This window comes from Hylobates moloch, unplaced genomic scaffold, assembly GCF_009828535.3.
Source record: "Hylobates moloch isolate HMO894 unplaced genomic scaffold, HMol_V3 SCAFFOLD_13, whole genome shotgun sequence".
Classification (NCBI taxonomy): Eukaryota; Metazoa; Chordata; class Mammalia; order Primates; family Hylobatidae; genus Hylobates; species Hylobates moloch.
Window position 1 is genome coordinate 48,338,014 of NW_026652288.1, and position 20,620 is coordinate 48,358,633.

The 20,620-nt window shown below is 48.3% G+C and overlaps 2 protein-coding genes across 15 annotated transcripts in view; one reads left to right on the forward strand and one right to left on the reverse strand.

Moving 5' to 3' along the window:
* The window catches only part of BAZ2A (bromodomain adjacent to zinc finger domain 2A), a 38,928-nt gene extending 27,533 nt beyond the window's left edge, over positions 1-11,395 (forward strand). For 4 of the 5 annotated variants that reach the window (XM_032173348.1, XM_032173345.2, XM_032173349.2 and 1 more), the window contains 19 exons: positions 2,732-2,832; positions 3,153-3,218; positions 3,403-3,636; positions 4,391-4,645; positions 4,922-5,136; positions 5,433-5,507; positions 6,029-6,209; positions 6,312-6,371; positions 6,877-7,021; positions 7,544-8,208; positions 8,352-8,574; positions 8,656-8,811; positions 8,922-9,073; positions 9,266-9,555; positions 9,661-9,793; positions 9,906-10,052; positions 10,396-10,625; positions 10,743-10,886; positions 10,972-11,395. In XM_032173348.1, the coding sequence (XP_032029239.1) occupies positions 2,732-2,832; positions 3,153-3,218; positions 3,403-3,636; positions 4,391-4,645; positions 4,922-5,136; positions 5,433-5,507; positions 6,029-6,209; positions 6,312-6,371; positions 6,877-7,021; positions 7,544-8,208; positions 8,352-8,574; positions 8,656-8,811; positions 8,922-9,073; positions 9,266-9,555; positions 9,661-9,793; positions 9,906-10,052; positions 10,396-10,625; positions 10,743-10,886; positions 10,972-11,137 (3,638 nt within the window). In that variant the 3' untranslated portion in view covers positions 11,138-11,395. The remainder of the gene's footprint in view (positions 1-2,731; positions 2,833-3,152; positions 3,219-3,402; positions 3,637-4,390; positions 4,646-4,921; positions 5,137-5,432; positions 5,508-6,028; positions 6,210-6,311; positions 6,372-6,876; positions 7,022-7,543; positions 8,209-8,351; positions 8,575-8,655; positions 8,812-8,921; positions 9,074-9,265; positions 9,556-9,660; positions 9,794-9,905; positions 10,053-10,395; positions 10,626-10,742; positions 10,887-10,971) is intronic. The other variant, XM_032173346.2, reaches the window with a different exon arrangement.
* Positions 1-20,620, reverse strand: part of RBMS2 (RNA binding motif single stranded interacting protein 2) — a 120,292-nt gene that overhangs the window by 4,822 nt on the left and 94,850 nt on the right. For 8 of the 10 annotated variants that reach the window (XM_058427007.1, XM_032173357.2, XM_032173358.2 and 5 more), the window contains one exon: positions 13,814-20,576. The exons of the other annotated variants lie outside the window; for them this stretch is intronic. The gene's annotated coding sequence lies outside the window, so the exon portion shown is untranslated. Of the gene's footprint in view, positions 1-13,813; positions 20,577-20,620 lie in introns of those variants that run through there. 10 annotated transcript variants of the gene reach the window in all.

Here is a 20,620-nt window from a genome sequence, read left to right on the forward strand (position 1 = left end):
CACACCTGTAATCCCAGCACTTCGGAGGGCCAAGGCAGGCAGATCGTGAAGTCAAGAGATTGAGACCATCCTGGCGAACATGGTGAAACCCCGTCTCTACTAAAAATACAAAAAAAAACCAAAAACAAATTAGCTGGGCGTGGTGGTATGTGCCTGTAGTCCCAGCTACTTGGGAGGCTGAGGCAGGAGAATAGCTTGAACCTGGGACGTGGAGGTTGCAGTGAGCTGAGATCGCGCCACTGCACTCCAGCTTGGTGAAAAAAAAAAAAAAGGCCAGGCACGGTGGCTCACGCCTGTAATCCCACCACTTTGGGAGACTGAGGAGGGCAGATCACCTGAGGTTGGGAGTTCAAGACCAGCCTGACCAACATGAAGAAACCCTGTCTCTACTATAAATACAAAATTAGCCAGGCATGGTGGCGCGTGCCTGTAATCCCAGCTACTCGGGAGGCTGAGGCAGGAGAATGGCTTGAACCTGGGAGGCAGAGGTTGCGGTGAGCTGAGATCACACCATTGCACTCCAGCCTGGGCAACAAGAGTGAAACTTCATCTCAAAATAATAATAATAATAATAATAATAACAGGCACTGTTTTAGTGGATGGACGGGTGAGAAATACCTACATTTTTCAGTAAATAGTGTGTTTACGGGCCGGGCGCGGTGGCTCACGCCTGTAATCCCAGCACTTTGGGAGGCCGAGGCGGGCGGATCACGAGGTCGGGAGATCGAGACCATCCTGGCCAACACGGTGAAACCCCGTCTCTACTAAAAATACAAAAAATTAGCCGGGCGTGGTGGTGGGCGCCTGTAGTCCCAGCTACTCGGGAGGCCGAGGCAGGAGAATGGCGTGAACCCGGGAGGCGGAGCTTGCAGTGAGCCGAGATCGCGCCACTGCACTCCAGCCTGGGCGACAGAAGAAGGCTCCGTCTCAAAAAAAAAAAAAAAAAAAAAAATAGTGTGTTTACCCTGATGTAGTGTGAAGAATGTGAAAAAACTTAGTCTTTTGATTTTCACTCAGACATCTAGCTGTGTCATGTTTCAACCAAATGACCTAGAACAAGTCTCATTTTGTTTTTTCTTGAGACAGAGTCTTGCACTGTCGCCCAGGCTGGAGTGCAGTGGCGCAATCTCGGCTCACTGCAAGCTCCGCCTCCTGGATTCACCCCATCCTCCTGCCTCAGCCTCCCGAGTAGCTGGGACTACAGGCGCACGCCACCACACCTGGCTAATTTTTTGTATTTTTAGTAGAGACGGGGTTTCACCGTGTTAGCCAGGATGGTCTTGATCTCCTGACCTCATGATCCGCCCACCTCGGCCTCTCAAAGTGCTGGGATTACAGGTGTAAGCCACCATGCCTGGCCTTTTTTTTTTTTTTTTGAGATGGAGTTTTGCTCTTGTTGCCCAGGCTGGAGTGCAATGGCGCGATCTCGGCTCACCGCAACCTCCCAGGTTTAAGCAATTCTCCTGCCTCAGCCTCCAAAGTAGCTGGTATTACAGGCATATGCCACCACGCCCAGCTAATTTTGTATTTTTAGTAGAGATGGGGTGTCTCCATGTGGGTCAGGCTGGTCTCAAACTCCTGACCTCAGGTGATCCGCCCTCTTCAGCCTCCCAAAGTGCTGGGATTAACAGGTGTGAGCTACTGCACCCGGCCAAGTCTCATATTTTAATCAAAGCCTTAGGTAGTTCATCTGCCCATAATATCTGTCTTAGAGAGTTGTCACGTAGACATGTGGTGGCGTTTCTATACCAGAAACAAAATAATAAATATTGTCATGTCAGGGCTGGGCACGGTGGCTCATGGCTGTAATCCCAGCTCTTTGGGAGGCTGAGACCAGCGGATCATGAGGTCAGGCGATCAAGACCGTCCTGGCTAAAACGGTGAAACTCCGCTTGTACTAAAAATACTAAACATTAACCGGGCGTAGTGGCACGTGCCTGTAGTCCCAGCTACTCGGGAGGCTGATGCAGGAGAATCGCTTGAACCTGGGAGGTGGAGGTTGCAGTGAGCTGAGATTGCGCCGTTGCACTCCAGCCTGGGCGACAGAGTGAGACTCCGTGTCAAAAAAAATATATATGTATATATAGTCATGTCAGAAACATCAATTATGAAATACTCTTGTTTGCAGAATTATACTTCCACAAGTCTTCCCGAAAGGAAGAAATTCAGAACTTTTAGTGAAGCAAGACATGGAGCTGAGCATGATCAATAACTATGTCAGTGATTCTTTTGAGGTGTCCACTGTGTGGGCCTTTTTTCTGGCACACCCTTGGTTAATCAGTGCTTCTAACTACTACCCTCTTTCCCTGGCAGTTTGGCTTGCTGTATCCTTTCTCTGCTTTCTGCTCTAAAATCAGTCCATGGGTTTCTGCTCTTGTCAGGTCTCCTGGGAGAGAGATTGGCTCCAAGGCTACTCTGCCATTGTGGCCTCTTTTCTATCAGCAGGACATCTTCTAAAGCAGTCTGATTGGAGCCAGGGGCTGGTGCTTCTGGGCAGGAGATGTCATTTGAGTTCTTTGTGCCACCCCCATAGCAGGTGCCTCTCCTACATTTTTTCCCCCAATGTTTTATTATGTATACTTAAAAAAAAAAAAAAAAAAAAAAAAAAACTACTCTAGATTCTTCAGGGAGCTGCTTGGGAGGCCAGCTTTGAGACGGGCATGTGTTGCCCTGGATGCTAGAGAACTGCCTTCCTGCCTCACTTGTTTCATTTTTCTTTCTACTCTCACAGAAACATTGAATGAGGAGGATAAAGCAAAGATTGCTAAAAGCAAGAAGAAGATGAGGCAGAAGGTTCAACGGGGAGAGTGTCAGAGTACTATCCAAGGGCAGGTGAGGGACATCAGAGAGATGAAACAGTAGGTTAATTTTTCCTACAACCTACTTCATCTTTTATTTTCATTTCCCACATCCATCACTCCCTGTGTAGCAGCATATCTTCATTACCCTGAAATTTCTTGCGCTTGATTTAGAGAATTGGGCTTGTTCAAAAATAACGTGGGCATCTCTAGGGTGAGAGAATTAATCCATTGCCAACCCCTCATTCCATCTCTCACCTCTCCTCCCCAGCACCCTTGTCTGTTTTTGAATCCTAGCCCAAGCAGAGATGCTTTCAGAGTTTGAGGAGAAATGACTTCCCTTATGGTTTACAGGCCAGAAATAAGCGGAAACAAGAGACCAAGAGCTTAAAGCAGAAGGAAGCTAAGAAGAAATCCAAGGTAGGTGCATGTACAAACTTGCCAAGTATAATTTCGAAGCCACTAAACTGATTTTTGTAAGACATGTACATCAGTCTTGTTTTATAGTGAGATTTCTGGGCTGTGAGTTTGGGAGGACTGGGACCAGGGAAGGATAGTAACTGATATCTTTATGGCACTCTTGGTTCCTCTCTTCCTTGGGTAGGCTGAGAAAGAAAAGGGAAAGACAAAGCAGGAAAAACTGAAGGAAAAAGTCAAGAGGGAAAAGAAGGAGAAGGTAAAAATGAAGGAAAAGGAGGAGGTGACCAAAGCCAAGCCAGCCTGCAAAGCAGATAAGACCCTGGCCACACAGAGGCGCTTGGAGGAACGGCAGAGGCAACAGATGATCTTGGAGGAAATGAAGAAGCCGACAGAGGATATGTGTCTGACTGACCACCAGGTAGTGAGGAGAGAGTACCAGTTCCTGGGTCAGTTGGGAAGACTTTCCTTTAAAAAAAAAAGGCCGGGCGCGGTGGCTCAAGCTTGTAATCCCAGCACTTTGGGAGGCCGAGGCGGGCGGATCACGAGGTCAGGAGATCGAGACCACAGTGAAACCCCGTCTCTACTAAAAATACAAAAAAATTAGCCGGGCGTGGTGGCGGGCGCCTGTAGTCCCAGCTACTTGGAGAGGCTGAGGCAGGAGAATGGCGTGCAGTGAGCCGAGGCCCATGATCCAGCCTGGGGACAGAGAGACTCGTCTCAAAAAAAAAAAAAACGGACTTCTGCAATGGGAGAGACACTTCCATTAAAGATTAAAGGAAGGTCGGGTGCCATGGCTCACACCTGTAATCCCAGCACTTTGGGAGGCCAAGGTGGGCAGATCGCTTGAGCCCAGCAGTTCAAGACCAGCTGGGGCAACATGGCGAGACCTCATCTCTACAAAAAATACAAAAATTAGCCGGGTGTGGTGGCATGTACCTGTAGTCCCAGCTATTTGGGAGACTGAGGTGGGAGAATCGCTTGGGCTTAGGAGGTCGAGGCTGCAGTATGCAGAGATCATGCCACTGCACTCCTGCTTGGGTGACAGAGTGAGACCCTATCTCAAAAAAAAAAAAAAATTACATAAAGATTAAAGGAAGAATCTCTTGTAGACATCCAAATTGTCACCTTCTGTTATGTTTAACAGAACTCCCTACTCACTTTTATCTCTCTAGCCCCTGCCTGACTTCTCACGAGTCCCTGGTCTGACATTGCCCAGTGGAGCCTTCTCAGACTGCTTGACCATTGTGGAGTTCCTGCATAGCTTTGGCAAGGTGCTGGGCTTTGATCCTGCCAAAGATGTGCCTAGCCTGGGGGTCCTGCAGGAGGGACTCCTGTGTCAAGGTGACAGCTTGGGTGAGGTGCAAGACCTGCTGGTGAGGCTGCTGAAGGCTGCACTCCATGATCCTGGCTTGCCCTCCTACTGTCAGGTGAGTGATAGTCCCTCCCAAAGTAACCAGGACAAGTAAAGGAGATGTAACTACTTAGTGTTTCTCTTTTCCTTATATTTTTCCATTTCTTTTTCTTCCTGACTCCTCTCTCCTTATTTTACTTTTCTTTATTTTATTCCTTTTCTTTTGTGGTCTTCTTTCGTATTCTGTCTCAACCCCCATAGTTCTCTTCTGATGTATTTTCCTCTTGCACATTCACCCAACTTGGTTGTTCGTCTTTCCCTACTCACCCCCATTATGCTGTCCTCCACACAGTCCCTAAAGATCTTGGGGGAGAAGGTGTCTGAGATCCCACTGACAAGAGACAATGTGTCGGAGATCCTGCGCTGCTTCCTTATGGCATACGGAGTAGAGCCAGCCCTCTGTGACCGCCTGCGCACCCAGCCTTTTCAGGCCCAGCCACCCCAGCAGAAGGCTGCTGTCCTGGCCTTCCTTGTGCATGAGCTCAATGGCTCCACCCTCATCATCAAGTGAGAGGCTGGGAGTGGGGATGGTCATTGTATCCCTTGCATCAGAATGGGGTGGAGGACTTCTAGCCTTCCAGAAGTCCTCAGCAATGTGTGTTCACTGCCATGTTCTAAAGATGCTGGAATGACTTGGGACTGAATTGCAGTGCCCTCCCTGGGAGAGCCTAAGCCTTCCTCTGCCATTCATTCAGTCTGGGTTCTAGGCTGGAACTCCTTTTTCAGCTGCAGCCCCTTTACCCTTGAGCCTCCTTTCCCTTTTTTTGTGCTGCCACTTCATCCTATTCCCTATTCCCCTGCAGTGAGATTGACAAGACTCTGGAGAGTATGTCCAGCTACAGGAAAAACAAGTGGATTGTTGAAGGCCGGCTCCGGAGGTAGGGACCAGAGGGTAGAGCCCCAGAGCGGAAAGAAGTGGGGCGGGTGAAGCATAGCCAGGGTTTTGGCCTGAAATGCGATGCTTTAGCCCCTTCCCTGGGTTTGGGACCTTACCAGGGCCCAGGATGGTTTAGAGTCAAGGTATTTCTTTTGTGGCACTATCGTATTCCTCACCAGTTTCCCTTAAATTTTTTTTTTTTTTTTTTTTGAGATGGAGTCTTCCTCTGTTGCCTAGGCTGGAATGCAATAGTGCAATCTTGGCTCACTGCAACCTCCGCCTCCCAGGTTCAAGCGATTCTCCTGCCTCAGCCTCCCAAGTAGCTGGGATTACAGGCCCATGCCACCACACCTGGCTGATTTTTGTATTTTTAGTAGAGACAGGGTTTCACCATGTTGGCCAGGCTGGTCTCGAACTCCTGACCTCAGGTGATCCTCCTGCCTTGGCTTCCCAAAGTGCTGGAATTACAGGTGTGAGCCACCACGCTTGGCCTTGCCTTAATCTTTCTCCATCTATTTCAAGGCTGAAAACTGTTCTGGCCAAGCGAACTGGGCGGTCTGAAGTAGAGATGGAAGGGCCAGAGGAATGCCTGGGACGGAGGCGCAGTTCTCGGATCATGGAGGAGACCAGTGGCATGGAAGAAGAGGAAGAAGAGGAGTCTATAGCAGCTGTCCATGGCCGCAGGGGTCGAAGAGATGGAGAGGTACTGGCCCAAGATCAAGGAAAGTGGGAGTTATAAAATAGATTCCTCTTTCTTGAATCTGATAACCTCCTTTTTTAAAAATGCCCACGTGTTTCTCCCCAGGTTGATGCCACAGCATCTAGCATCCCAGAGCTAGAGCGCCAGATAGAAAAACTCAGTAAGGTATTGTGCTTCTAACCTCCCAAGAGTTGGAGATATGGGCTGGGCAAGAATTGATCAGCTTATTTTTTAAACGGAATTTTAATTTTTATTCTTTTGTGATGGAGTTTCTATTACCCAGGCTGGAGTGCAGTGGCATGATCATGGCTCACTGCAGCCTCAGCCTCCTGGGCTTAGGTGATCCTCCCAAGTAGCTGGGACTACAGGCAGGAGCCACCATGCCTGGCTAATTTTTGTGTTTCTGTAGAGACAGTTTCCATATGTTAACTAGGTAGGCTGGTTCTGAACTCCTGGGCTCTAGCAATCCACCTGCCTTGGCCTCCCAAAGTGCTGGGATCACAGGCGTGAGCCACCTCTCCTAACCTTAATCACCTTCTGAATTAGGCCCAGATGGCATCACTTTTATAGAGGGGCTGAGAGCCATTGCCTTTCTCCGATATACTGGATGAATTCACCACTGTTACTCTGGAAATGTGTTTATTCATCTTCATTTTCATTGTCTACCCAGCGTCAGCTTTTCTTTCGCAAAAAGCTGCTTCACTCATCCCAGATGCTTCGGGCGGTCTCCCTGGGTCAGGACCGCTACAGACGTCGCTACTGGGTATTGCCGTATTTGGCTGGTATCTTTGTAGAAGGAACAGAGGGGAACTTAGGTAGGTGTGTCTGTGGGAGTGTGGATTCTGAGTCTTATCAAACAAGAATTAAATAATTCCTTTTCCCTAGTAGTCTTGGGCTTCTTTCATTTTCTGATAATATAGCGTAATGGTTAAGAGCACAGATTTTAGAGTAAAGCTGCCTACCCACCTGCTCTGCCATTTCCAGCTGTATGATTCTGTTTCTTCATTTGTGAAGTTGAGATAATAATAGTATATGTACTTCATAAGGCTACTGAGAGGCTTAAAATGAGTTAAGTCTCTTAGAATAATACTTAACCTATAGTTGGTTCGCAATAAATGTTTGCTTATGATTGTGCTGCTGCTGCTGCTGATTACTTGGGAGAATAGTGTTTCTTCCCCAGATACTGTGTTCATTGGCATATAAGCTCTTCCCAGTGGAATCTCAAAAAAGGGGGACTAAGTCCAAGAGAAAAAGAAAGTATAAGTCCTAAGTTTATACACCCTCTTACTTTCCCTCGTATGTCAGCATATGGCTTAACTCTTTACTTCTCTTTACAGTTCCTGAGGATGTGATAAAGAAGGAAACTGACTCCTTAAAAGTGGCAGCCCATGCATCACTCAACCCTGCCCTCTTCTCTATGAAGATGGAGTTAGCTGGCTCCAACACCACTGCCAATTCTCCTGCCCGGGCCCGAGGCCGACCTCGAAAAACTAAGCCTGGGTCTATGCAACCTAGGCATCTTAAGTCGCCTGTCAGGGGTCAGGATTCAGAACAGCCCCAGGCCCAGCTTCAGCCTGAGGCTCAGCTTCATGCTCTTGCCCAGCCCCAGCCTCAGCTTCAGCTTCAGCTTCAGCTTCAGTCCCATCCTCAGTCCCATAAGGGGTTCCTGGAGCAAGAAGGCTCCCCTTTGTCACTGGGTCAGAGCCAGCATGACCTCAGCCAGTCAGCCTTCCTGTCTTGGCTGAGCCAGACTCAGAGCCATAGCTCCTTGTTGAGCAGCTCAGTCCTCACGCCTGATAGCAGTCCGGGAAAACTAGACCCAGCTCCATCACAGCCCCCGGAGGAGCCAGAGCCTGATGAGGCAGAATCCAGCCCTGATCCTCAAGCACTCTGGTTTAACATCTCAGCCCAGATGCCCTGCAATGCTGCCCCTACACCACCCCCTGCAGTTTCTGAGGACCAACCCACTCCCTCCCCTCAGCAGCTTGCCTCCTCCAAGCCAGTAAGTAGCCAGAATTACTAGTATGCACTTGATTTCATCTTGCCACAGGCACCATTGCCTGGGAGTGGAGCTGCTGCCTGAAGTTGAGGGAACCTATAAACATGAAAACATCCTCATTTCCTTATGTCTCATTTTATTCACAGATGAATAGACCCAGTGCTGCCAACCGTTGTTCTCCAGTGCAGTTCTCTTCCACACCCTTGGCTGGGTTGGCCCCTAAGAGGCGAGCAGGAGACCCTGGAGAAATGCCACAGAGTCCCACAGGGCTGGGACAGCCCAAACGGAGAGGGAGACCTCCCAGTAAGTTCTTCAAACAGATGGAACAGCGTTACCTAACCCAGCTGACAGCCCAGCCTGTCCCACCTGGTGAGTGATCTTGGAGTGAGGGCATCTGGTGTGGGCAGTGCTTCACAGCTGGCCCCCCACATATATCTCATCTGCTCACAGAGATGTGCTCAGGCTGGTGGTGGATACGAGATCCTGAGACGTTGGATGCCATGCTCAAGGCCTTACATCCCCGAGGTATCCGGGAGAAGGCACTTCACAAACACCTTAACAAGCACAAGGACTTCTTGCAGGAAGTCTGCCTGCGGCCCTCAGCTGGTAAGTACATTCCTACACCCAGCTTGAGCTGAAGAGCCCAGGGTAAGCATTGAGCTGCTGCTAGGGACAACAGCCTGATGGGCCTCTCCCTCTGCCACCTCTCTTCTCAGACCCCATCTTTGAGCCCAGGCAACTACCTGCCTTTCAAGAAGGGATTATGAGCTGGTCCCCCAAAGAGAAGACATACGAGACAGACCTAGCAGTGCTTCAATGGGTAGAGGAGCTGGAGCAGCGGGTTATCATGTCTGATCTGCAGATTCGGGTATGCTGGGATTGGCATTGTGTAGGAAGTTTGGGGAAAAGCATTAGTCGCTTATGCCCTGTTAGAAAAAACCCTGGGTCCCTACTTCACAGGTGACCTACCTTAAGTGGGTCTTGTTTTTTTTTTTTTTTTTTTTCTATGCCAAATTTTCCTCCTTTTACAGTGAGTTTTATTCCTCTCTCTTAACTGAAGGGCTGGACATGTCCTAGCCCAGACTCTACCCGTGAAGACTTGGCCTACTGTGAGCACCTCTCCGACTCCCAGGAGGATATCACCTGGCGAGGTCGGGGCAGGGAAGGACTGGCACCTCAGCGTAAAACTACCAACCCTTTGGACCTGGCTGTGATGCGGCTGGCTGCCCTGGAACAGAATGTAGAACGGCGGTACCTGCGGGAGCCCCTCTGGCCAACTCATGAGGTTGTGCTGGAGAAGGCCCTGCTTAGCACACCTAATGGTGCCCCTGAGGGCACCACTACAGAGATGTGAGTGACTCCCACCCTCCATTCTTGGTCTTGGAGAGAAAGGGATAAGTTCCCTCTTTAGTGGATCCTGCTCCTCATCCAAAGATCACCACTTTCTCCCTTCAGATCATACGAGATCACCCCTCGCATTCGTGTCTGGCGCCAGACCCTCGAGCGGTGCCGGAGCGCAGCCCAGGTGTGCTTGTGCCTGGGCCAGCTGGAGAGGTCCATTGCCTGGGAGAAGTCTGTCAACAAAGTGGTAAGAGGCTGAGAGGCTGGAAAGGCTGAGGGGCCAGCCAGCAGGGGCGGGTGGGGTCACTGGCAGGTAGAGGCTGGAGAACTCATTCTACCTCCTCACAACCTTGGTCCAGACATGTCTAGTCTGCCGGAAGGGTGACAACGATGAGTTTCTTCTGCTTTGTGATGGATGTGACCGTGGCTGCCACATTTACTGCCATCGTCCCAAGATGGAGGCTGTCCCAGAAGGAGATTGGTTCTGTACTGTCTGTCTGGCTCAGGTAAGGCTTCTGCTCTTTCTTTCCCACACTCCAACAGAAATCAGAGATTATCCTCAATCTCTCCTCTCCTTGGAAAGAGTCCCAGACTGGGTATCAGGGGACCTGGGTTCTAAGTCCTTTTTTGGACAAGTCACTTAAATTCTATAGCTTTAATTGCTTTCTCTATAAAATGAGAATAACTATACCTTCCCTTTTACCTACTTCATTGGGTTATGTGAATAAACCAATGCCGGCTTATGCATGATAGTATTTTGAAGCCTTAAATCATATTTAGGCAGAGATTGTAGTAGGACAAGCAGTGCATCTCCAGCTGTTGCTAATCTCAGCTGTTTCCTATACTAAGCAGGTGGAGGAAGAATTCACTCAGAAGCCTGGTTTCCCAAAGCGTGGCCAGAAGCGGAAAAGTGGTTATTCGCTGAACTTCTCAGAGGGTGATGGCCGCCGACGCCGGGTACTGTTGAGGGGCCGAGAAAGCCCTGCAGCAGGGCCTCGGTACTCGGAAGAAGGGCTGTCCCCCTCCAAGCGGCGGCGACTCTCAATGCGGAACCACCACAGTGATCTCACATTTTGCGAGTGAGTTGAGTGAATCCTAGGAGGACAGTTGGCTCTACCTCTGCCAGAGGAAAGGGCTGGGAGGGGTCAGCATATTTGCTTCCTGAGATGGAGCCATCATTGTCCTTGTAATGATAGGATTATCCTGATGGAGATGGAGTCCCATGATGCAGCCTGGCCTTTCCTAGAGCCTGTGAACCCACGTCTGGTGAGTGGGTACCGGCGCATCATCAAAAATCCTATGGATTTTTCCACCATGCGGGAGCGGCTGCTCAGGGGAGGGTAAGTAGATGTGGGTGAAACCCCCTGGTCTTTGCTACTGCTGCAACTCCTACCCAGCTCACAGCTTTGCCCCTGCCCTGTCCAGGTACACCAGCTCAGAGGAGTTTGCGGCTGATGCCCTCCTGGTATTTGACAACTGCCAGACTTTCAACGAGGATGACTCTGAAGTAGGCAAGGCTGGGCACATCATGCGCCGCTTCTTCGAGAGCCGCTGGGAGGAGTTTTATCAGGGAAAACAGGCCAATCTGTGAGGCAAGGGAGGTGGGGAGTCACCTTGTGGCATCTCCCCCCACCTTCCAAACAAAAACCTGCCATTTTCACCTGCTGATGGTGCCCTGGGTCCAGACTCAAGTCAGATACAACCCTGATTTTTGACCTTGCCCTTGGCAGCGCCCCACATCCTCTTATTCCTATATCCCTTTCTCCCTTTCCTCCTCTTGCTCCTCAGTAAGAGGTGCAGAGATGAGGTCCTTCTGGACTAAAAGCCAAAAAAAGAAAGAAAAAAATAATTTTTCTTTTCTGTTTTATTTGCTAATTAAAAATGGGGAGGGGGAAAGAAGTCCCTACTTCCTCCTCCCTGCTTCCTCTCCCCTGTACGTGCCCCAGCATTCTGGGGTTATTTAACAATAGCAATAGTTCTAGTGAATGTGTGAAACCAAGAAACACTCTGTACTGTGTGCGGACCCGCAGTGACGGCCAGTAAAGTGGACTTAACTCCCAAGTGTGTCGCGCCGGACACCGGGCCCTGGACATGCTGCTTCCATGTTCAGTCCCTTCCCTGCTTCTCGCTGTCTGTTTTTCTTTTCCCACCTCCCAACCCCCAGTTTTCAGATTTTCTCTCATCCAATAATGTAAAACTATCGTGTACGGGTTCCTCCCTCCTTTTCTCTTCTCCCAAATCTTTTCCCTTCAAAGGAAAAAAAAAAAAACGTTCAGAGGTCCCTGTCTTCTGTCCCCATCTTCCTGCCGATAGCTATCCCCTGTATGACGTTGGATGCTCCTCACGTGCTGAGTTTCCAGCCTTTTCTGAAACTCAGTAGCTGGGGAGAGGGCAGGGAGGCTTCCTGGGCCTTCCAGCCTCCTTCCCCACCTCCTTCCCAAACCCTCTTGGGAACTCCTCAGGGACAACTACTGCTGAGTTTGGGTGCACCCCAAGATGGAGGCCAGGTAGCAATGGGGCCGGCCTCAGAGCGCGCTGTGTGAGTGTGTGTGTGTGTGTGTGAGAGAAGATGCTGTGCTTGTGACCCTGTATTGTTTGATAGGATCCATTCAGTTTCCCCAAGTATCTGTTTTCACTCTCATTTTTCCCATTGTTTAAAACCATCACTTTTTTGTCTTTGGGAAACCACAGGAACAATTTCTCTGGAGACAAGGCTGTGTCTCTCTCCTGGTCGTTTTTGTTCCAGCCTCTTCAGACTGTGCAATCTTTCAGCAGGAACTCCCTCTCCTCTCGGTAGCTCTGAATCTTAAGCTTCTACGGGAGAGTGGTAGAACTGGATCATTTCCTAATCCCACTTAGTTGTGCTTTTCTTCATTTACTTCATACCCCAGGACCCCTTCCCCAGCAGCAGAGACCCTGGAGCACAGGAGAGTAGGGAGGAGTAGTTCTGGGTCCATCACTGCCCTACATGTGACTATGTCCAAGTTAAGCCCCCAACATGAGAGGAAAGCTGCTGACTCCCAGCTATAGCCATGGGCGCTTGGCCCCTGCTTTTCCTGCTCAGCAGAGCCCCTCCCTTCAGAGATTACGGGTACTTGCACTGGGGAGGTGGCTGCTGGCTGGCCCAAGCAGAGAGCTGAGGCATCCAAGAAATGTTCCATTGGGGGTGGGGGTGCCAGGTGAGGTGGAGCATTCCTTGTATTCTGGCAGCACTGAAGAGCCACTGAAGGGGGTAGGGGCAGTGTAGGTCCTGGGGCAGCCCCTTTATTCCTTTATGCCCCTTCTCCCCCATAGCCTATTTCTAAAGTCGCCTTTTCTGTCAGATAAACCTCAAAACTTTTAATTTTATTTGAGATTTTTTTTTTGCTTTTAAGAGGTGGATTGAAGAATATTTGAATTGACTTTATATTATGCATAAATATTTATATTTTATCTAAATAACTGCGCTGTAACAAACTTTGTGTTAGACAGTTGAAACTGTTAGAGTTGGGGGCTCTGCTTTTTCCCCCCTGGCAATTTTCCCCGGTATAAGATGTACTAGATTAATTTCATTGTTGGAGGTGAGGTGGATGGGGGAGTGAAATCTCCATGGTTCCTGCTTTGTGTTTCTCTCCCAGCTCCATCTCTTTCCCTAGGGACCAGACACTCACTCATATGGCGGGGTGGGGTCCTAGCCTCAGTTTGAAGAAGTGGGGGCTGGAGCGGGGTTGGGGGTGGTAGGGATAGGGCATGATCAAAGGGGCCATTTCTTGGTTTTCTTTCCTCATCTTCACTGCCCCCTTGAGCTAGGTGGATTTTCTCTTCATGACAAGAGTATTTGGTAGGGAAAGCAGGTTTAAAATAAAAAGACAACCCACCCCCTGCCCTTTTGCTTCCCTCCCATCAGTCTGATTGACAGGAAGAAACCACATCATCAACACCAACAAGTTTCTGTGTTCCTTTTACAGCAAAAGGGACTTTTTATATAACCAAATGTGGTGTTTTAGTGACTTTTTGATAATGTACAGTTTTTTGTGAATTTAAATTTATTTCTTTCTATATTTTTAGGACCAATCTCATTTTTAATAAGGTTAAAAAGAAAAAAAAGTCTAGCGAAAAAACTCCTGTTTTTGCCATGTGATGTTCCACAAGTGCAGCTGTAGAAAAGTGCTTGTCAGTTGAATAAAAAAACCACATTTGATAGAGATTCAAAAGACTCTGTGTATTCATCTTCCCTTCTACACACCTGAGGGGGAGACGGCGTTGGGATGGGTATGACTGGCGTAAGAGACCACACGCAGGGGAGCAACATGTTCGCCTTTTCTGTGCAAACGGTACTAAAAGCCGGACTCCTGTTCCACACCTTCCGTGTGGATGGAAAGGGTCATTAGTGCTCCTGCCTAAATGTCTGTCTGAGTTGCTGGAGCAAAGTGGGATTCAGTGCATCCAGGTCCTGCCTTGTGAGATGTGGCCCCAGCTTCCTAAGCTGCTACCTCTGTGTTCCTGTCATAGTAAAAATGGGACCATCACCAGCGTACCAACCACTTCCCACTCACGGATAAGACACCAAGACGTAGACTTTTGTGTTTTATTAAAAAAAAAAAAAAAAGTGTGAAGTAAAACAAAATGGACCTCTACCAAGTTGTAGGGAAGGACAAGGAAAAGACCAGGGGTAGAAAAGGAGCGTAAGTTAGAATGGTGGCATTGGCATAGATGTGGGAAGAGTATAAAACTAGAAGTCTCCAGATAAAAATGCACAAAATGTGTTTAAGTAAGTATAAATTAAACATTTTCTGTCCACATGCAAAGAAGTGTTTACCCACCCAAAAAGGGTATATGCTGAAGTGGGGACTTCACTCGGGCTGGAAATGTATTACCCTCCAGCCTGGAAACTTTGTCTTGGTGAAAACCCCCTAAACTGTTAAGGTAGAAAAGGAACATTCACTTCCAGCCTTATAAAAATCACAGACTCCCTCTTTGGTGTTTGGTTACCTTCACAGCTATACACCAGCCACCGAGCAGCTTTCTTGTCCTCTTAAGTTCTAAATTCTGCTCCTATGCTGGTGTCCTCCAACCATTACTTATTACCGTAAGCCATCACTGCACAGCCTACTCCCCTGGCCTATCACAGCAGGACCTATCTGGAGAGTTCACACCATTCTAGGGCGATCAGTGAGCTAAAAACCCCAGAGAAAACATTGTAGGAATAGAAATTCCCAAGTTTTTAAATTCCCAAGAGTTTAAAAATTATGAGCCTTTTCTAGCCCCCATCTTCCCAACACTCAGAGAGAGAAGGACAGTAAAGAAATCAGTGAATCCAGGTATTTACCTATTGTTGAATTGTGAGATTGTGAGGTAGATGTGTAACAAGAACAAGGAAGTTTGGGGATCTGCTTGGAGAATGAAGGTTTATTCAAAACAAGTGGACAGGTCAGGGGTAATGGGTGATGAGGGCACCTGGCTTTTGTAGTCATGTGGGGACCATCCCCTGGGAGGTGCAGCAAAGATCAGAAGGGAGACAGAAACTCACAGTCTGGTTTTAGCTGCCAACTCCTATGGAAGTCCATAGCTGGCTCCTATGGAAGGCCTACCAAATGAGGAAATTTCAGGAATTTGCTAGTGCTTGGGAGGATTGAAAATGTAGGCAGCACAGAAATAGAGTAGTTGGTTTAAACGGGAATCAGGAAGGATTGGTATAACAAGGCACAAGATTTGGAATTTACCCTTTACAGACTGGCTTTTATAACACCCACCCTCCTCTCTGAAGCCTGCTGATTCAGGGCTAGCAGAGCCTAGGGGCAAGTTTGGGCCAGATCACCCACCCAGTTTATTGCCCTTGGCTAAGAATGCAAAGCCCCTCGTGAGCGCAATGCTGCCACTTTCCCAGAAGGTGGGGCATGTGCACAAGGCAGCAGCAATAGTCCTTTTCTAGAAGACTAATAGCCACTGCTACTAGGGATTCCTAGGACATTCCAGCAAGGCCTCTCACAGCATCTGTATGGTGCAAAGTAACAGCCCACGTGCAGGTCTCAACTCCCAATGGGTTGACATTGGAGTGACAGGAGTAGGCACTGGAGGCACTAAGGGAGGGTGAATGAGCTCACTGATTGTCAAGTTAGGAAAAGAAAACGAATGGAGTGGAGCTGAAGTGGCCCAACCCAGGGCATGGCCTGTGAAGCAGCAAAGTCTGGTCTTCATCTTCAGTATGAGTAATGTCCTCTTACCACTCCCTATCTCTTACTGACAAGGTCTATTACCCTTTAGAGCCGCCAGGCTTCTTGGCCTGGGCAACTCTATAAATTCTTTGGTTAAAAACACTACAAAGGGCCGGGTGCAGTGGCTCACACCTGTAATCCCAGCACTTTGGGAGGCCAAGGCAAGTGGATCATTTGAGCCCAGGAGTTCAAGACCAGCCTGGGCAACGTGGCAAAACCCTGTCTCTACTAAAAATACAAAAATTAGCCATGCGTGGTGGCAGGCACCTGTAATCCCAGCTACTCAGGAGGCTGAGGCAGGAGAACTGCTTGAACCCAGGAGATGGAGGTTTCAGTGAGCCAAGATCACGCCATTACACTCCAGCCTGGGCGACAGAGTGAGACTCCGTCTCAAAGAAAATATAAAAATAAAAAAACTGAAAAGGCCAGGTGTAGTGGCTCATGCCTGTAATCCCAGCACTTTGGGAGGCCAAGGTGGGTGGATCATTTGAGCCCAGGAGTTCGAGACCAGGCTGCGCAACATGGCGAAACCCTGTCTCTATTAAAGATACAAAAATTAGCCATTTGGAGGTCAGGAGTTGGAGACTACCCTGGCCAACGTGGTAAAACCCCATCTCTACTAAAAATAATAATAAAAAAAAACTACTGGCACACGCCTGTAGTCCCAGCTACTTGGTGGCCGGGGAAAGGGTGGCTGAGGCAAGAGGATCACCTGAGCCTTGGGAGGTCGAGGCTACAGTGAGCCGTGATGGTGCCACTGCACTCCAGCCTGGGCCACGGAGTGAGACCCTGTCTCAAAAAAACAAAACAAAACCAAAAAACCAAAAACATTAAAAACAACATCTCATCCAAGCATGGAGGCTCACACCTGTAATCATAGCACTTTGGGAGGCTGAGGTGGGAGGCTCACTTGATAGGAGTTTAAGACCAGTCTGGGCAACATAGTAAGATCCCTGTCTCTACAAAAACTTAAAAAACTAACTGGGCTTGGTAGTACGTGCCTGTAGTTTCAGCTACTTGGAAGACTTAGGTGGGAAGAACCCTTGGGCCCAGGAATTCAAGACTGTAGTGGACTACGACTGCATCACTGCACTCCAGCCTGGGTGACACAGCAAGACCATCTCTAAAAAATAAAATAAAAGCTGGGCGTGGTGGCTCATACCTGTAATCCCAGCACTTTGGGAGGCTAAGGCGGGCAGATTACCTGAGGTCAGGAGTTCGAGACCAGCCTGGCCAACATGGTGAAACCCCGTCTCTACTAAAAATACAAAAATTAGCTGGGCATGGTGGCAGGTGCCTGTAATCCCAGCTACTCGGGAGGCTGAGGCAGGAGAATTGCTTGAACCTGGGAGGCGGAGGTTGCAGTGAGCCGAGATCGTGCCATTGCACTCCAGCCTGGGCGACAGAGCAAGACTCTGTCTGAAAAAATAAAATAAAAACATCTCTCTCCATCATCATCTCCACATCTTCCTGACCTCTACTGGCACCCTCCTCCAAAAGGTCCAATCAGTTTAGGGTCTGAGTATCATCTCAGAGTCTGAGATGAGGAGTAGTAACACCGATAGGAGATGGCTAGGCAGGCTCAGAGCCTATAAAGGATTATGGCATCTGAGGCAGGGACTCTAGTGTATTCTAGTTGACTGAAAACAGAAAAATGCCAAGTACAAAAATATTTTAAGAATGTTATGAGCATCTGTAATGAGTGGGGGTGAGATGTAAAGTACAAAGAGAGTAAGAGCTGGGCTCCATGAAGACAGCATTCAGAAAACACTAGGCATAGTGTTTAAGAGCCCAACCCTCGGCTGTGAGCTGGAAGGCTCCCCTACGTTTCCCTCTGCCATCACCCCAACCAATTAGACTATTTCATGGGAGAAACAGTATCCCTCCTTTCTTCTCCCTCCTTTCCTCCAAACACTCACCCACTGTTACAAATGAACTAACAATTGGGGGGAAATGAGTGTAAACCAAATGCACCAAAAAAGAAATTCCTCAGTGCCATTAGCCACTGCAAAATCACTTCAGGCCCCCATCACTTCCCATGCCCAAACCAGAAACACTCATTAATACAATCTAACAAGTAGATTCACATGAGAAGAACTCCAAGAGGTAAATTCAAAATTCAAAACAAAAAATTAGAGCCATTTAAACATTTTAAAATATATATATAGAGAGAGAAAGAAGACAGAATCAGGAGTTCTGTGAGGCAGAGGAGAGGGGAGTGGTAATATCAACAATGGTTTCTATGCGTGAAGGGCCCTTCCTAAGCCTCCTACCATAGCAAAGCTCCCCCGGTCTATCAAATGAACAGAATTCTAGATTTGTTTTCTCTTTCTCTCAAAGGCCACTGACAAGAAAGCCGCTATGGTATATTTTCCTTGACTGAGGGCTGGAGACTCAAAAACAAAAGCTATCTGCCCAGCCAGAGCCCTCTAGAAGGTTGCTGGGCTTGGGGCTATTTTACACTGGATAAGCCCTTCCTGAGTTTGGAAGCATCAATGAGAAGACTGCGGCAATTTGTCCTTTACGCTTTATATCGTACCCATTGCCCCGCACTACCTCACCCCTAGGATGTACATAGAAAGTCGACACTAGGGGGCACGGGGACTCTCAATTCTGGGGTGGCTGGGAAGGGAGGGAAAGCTGGGCCAAGCTCTACTTGTGACAACTGACACTACAGTTTCTTTTCCCCTGCTGTCACCCCCTTGCTCTCCCTATGGCCAGCCTAATGAACACCTGTCTCTCTGTCCTCCATTATTTGCCTTTGTCTGACTGTCTGGTGGAGAGGCACCTGGCCTTGAAGTGCAAGGGAGTCAAATTCTCCTTTCAGTGCATAAGGGAGTGACTGGGAGAAGACAGGAGCAGGATTTTATTTCCTAGAAGATGGGTGAAGTCTTTCTTCAATCTGTCTCCATGTGTATAGAGTCACATCTTGCAGAAGGGGACAGTTAAAGACCAAGACACAGGCTTTTTTTAAAGGACTCCTGACCTCATAAAGAGTTGGAATTTATTGCTCTTTTCTACCCTAGCTCCCTGTTGTCCTTCCACAGAAGGAACATTATTTCTGACGTCCTGGTTCCCTGGGCAAAGGGTCCAAGCACACCGGGGCAGGGCAGGTTGCTCTGGACAGTTTAGAGAGCTTTGTCCTTTCCCACCATTGCACAGCATACACCAGAACAATGCCCACCTGAATCCCTCTGAGTACATGTGTGCATTCCGCATGGAGCCACAACTCTTTCAAGAATCACTCTTGCTATATGCAGAGTTATCAAAAGTCAAAGTCTGGGGAGAATTCAAGGATCCCAGTCCAGTCCTTCCCAAACAGTTGCATGAGTGTCAAAAGGCACTGTTTGTCCAGGGTTGGGGTGAGAATTTACCCTAACCCAGGAGGCAGGGACAACACTGTCTATATCAGTGTTTCCCAATCTTGGCAATATTGACCTCTGGAGTCAGATAGTTCTTGGCTGGGGGTAGTGGGGACTATCCTATGCAGTGCAGGATGTTTAGCAGCAACCCTGGTTTCCAGCCACTAGATGCCAGTAGCACACACATCCCACCTCCAGGCGTGGCAATCAAAACTGTCTCTAGATGTTGCCAAAGGCCTCTGAGGGACAAAACCACCTCTGGTTGAGAACCCCTGGTCTGTGAGTGAAGCAGCAGATCTTCCACCGTGTGGAAGAAGCCTATGTGGATTCAACTAGGTCACAGCTGCAAAGGCTCTGAGCACAGCAATGTGTAACAGGGAAGAGAGGGGCCATGAAGCCCAGGACAGAAAATATCCTCCAGGAGGCAAGAAAGCAGGTACTCCCAAAAAGCTGTACCTGGCATCTTCCTCAGATGCTGTTGGCCTTGGCAGTGAGAAGAGTTGGTAAAAGTCAGTAAGTCCATTCTTCCGGAACTTGCCAGGGAAGACCTAGTCTTCAACCAAATTTGGCTCAAGGGTGTGTTCCCAGGGCTGTGGAATTGTCTCTTTAGTAAGCCTGGGTCACATCTGTGCTTTCTGAAGCCAAAGTCTAGTTTTTTCTCCCAGGGTGTGGCATGGTGGGGGAAAGAACAGCCACTTCCATGGCCTACTTAGTGTTCTGCCTTGTTCCTTGACCAGCCTGCCCCCAACCCCAAATTCCACCTGAAATTTCATTTTTAAAAATCCATAAAATTAAAAGCTGTAAAAGGGCAAAGTAGGCAGGCTCAGCTGTTTAGAAAAGAGAAAAAGAAGAATCTGGACAAGAGAAAGAAGGCATAATATAGGTGAAGAGGAGATGGGGTGCATGAGCTGCGAGCTTTACAAAATAAAATTTTAAGAGTCTGCATACTTTTAAAACACATACACACACACATCAAAAAAGTCCATAACTAAGCTCAGTAAGTAGGGCTCCTTCATCAATGTTCTAGCACCACACCTTTCTGTTCTGTTTTGGTTTGTAAAGAAATAATTACAAATTGTTTTAAAAGCATTCCCAAATAATTCCAATACATCAAAAACTTTTTCGCATAGATGAGAAGCTATGACCACCATGTCTCTTCAAGATAGGGGAAAAATACGTTGCAGTTAAAAACAAAAAGCTTTCTTTGCAAAAGAAAAAAATTTTTTTGATCTCCTTGAATGTAGCACACAAAAAAAGTGATGGTTCCCCCAGGCTCCACCAGCAATGGAGAAATAGTAAAAGGCAGGAACGTAGAGATTTTTTTCCAGGCCCAGGCCTGTGAAAAGCGATGGCTAAGTGTTGGTCCTTAGCAGGGCCGACGGATGGTCTCCATTCCTGGTTAACCCTCTGGAATCTGGGAGCATGAGTATCTCCAAGAATTCATTTCTATTCAGTAAAGATGGGGAGGGGAATCCTAAAGAAGGCACAAGCCAGAGAGGAGACAAGACAAACATGAGA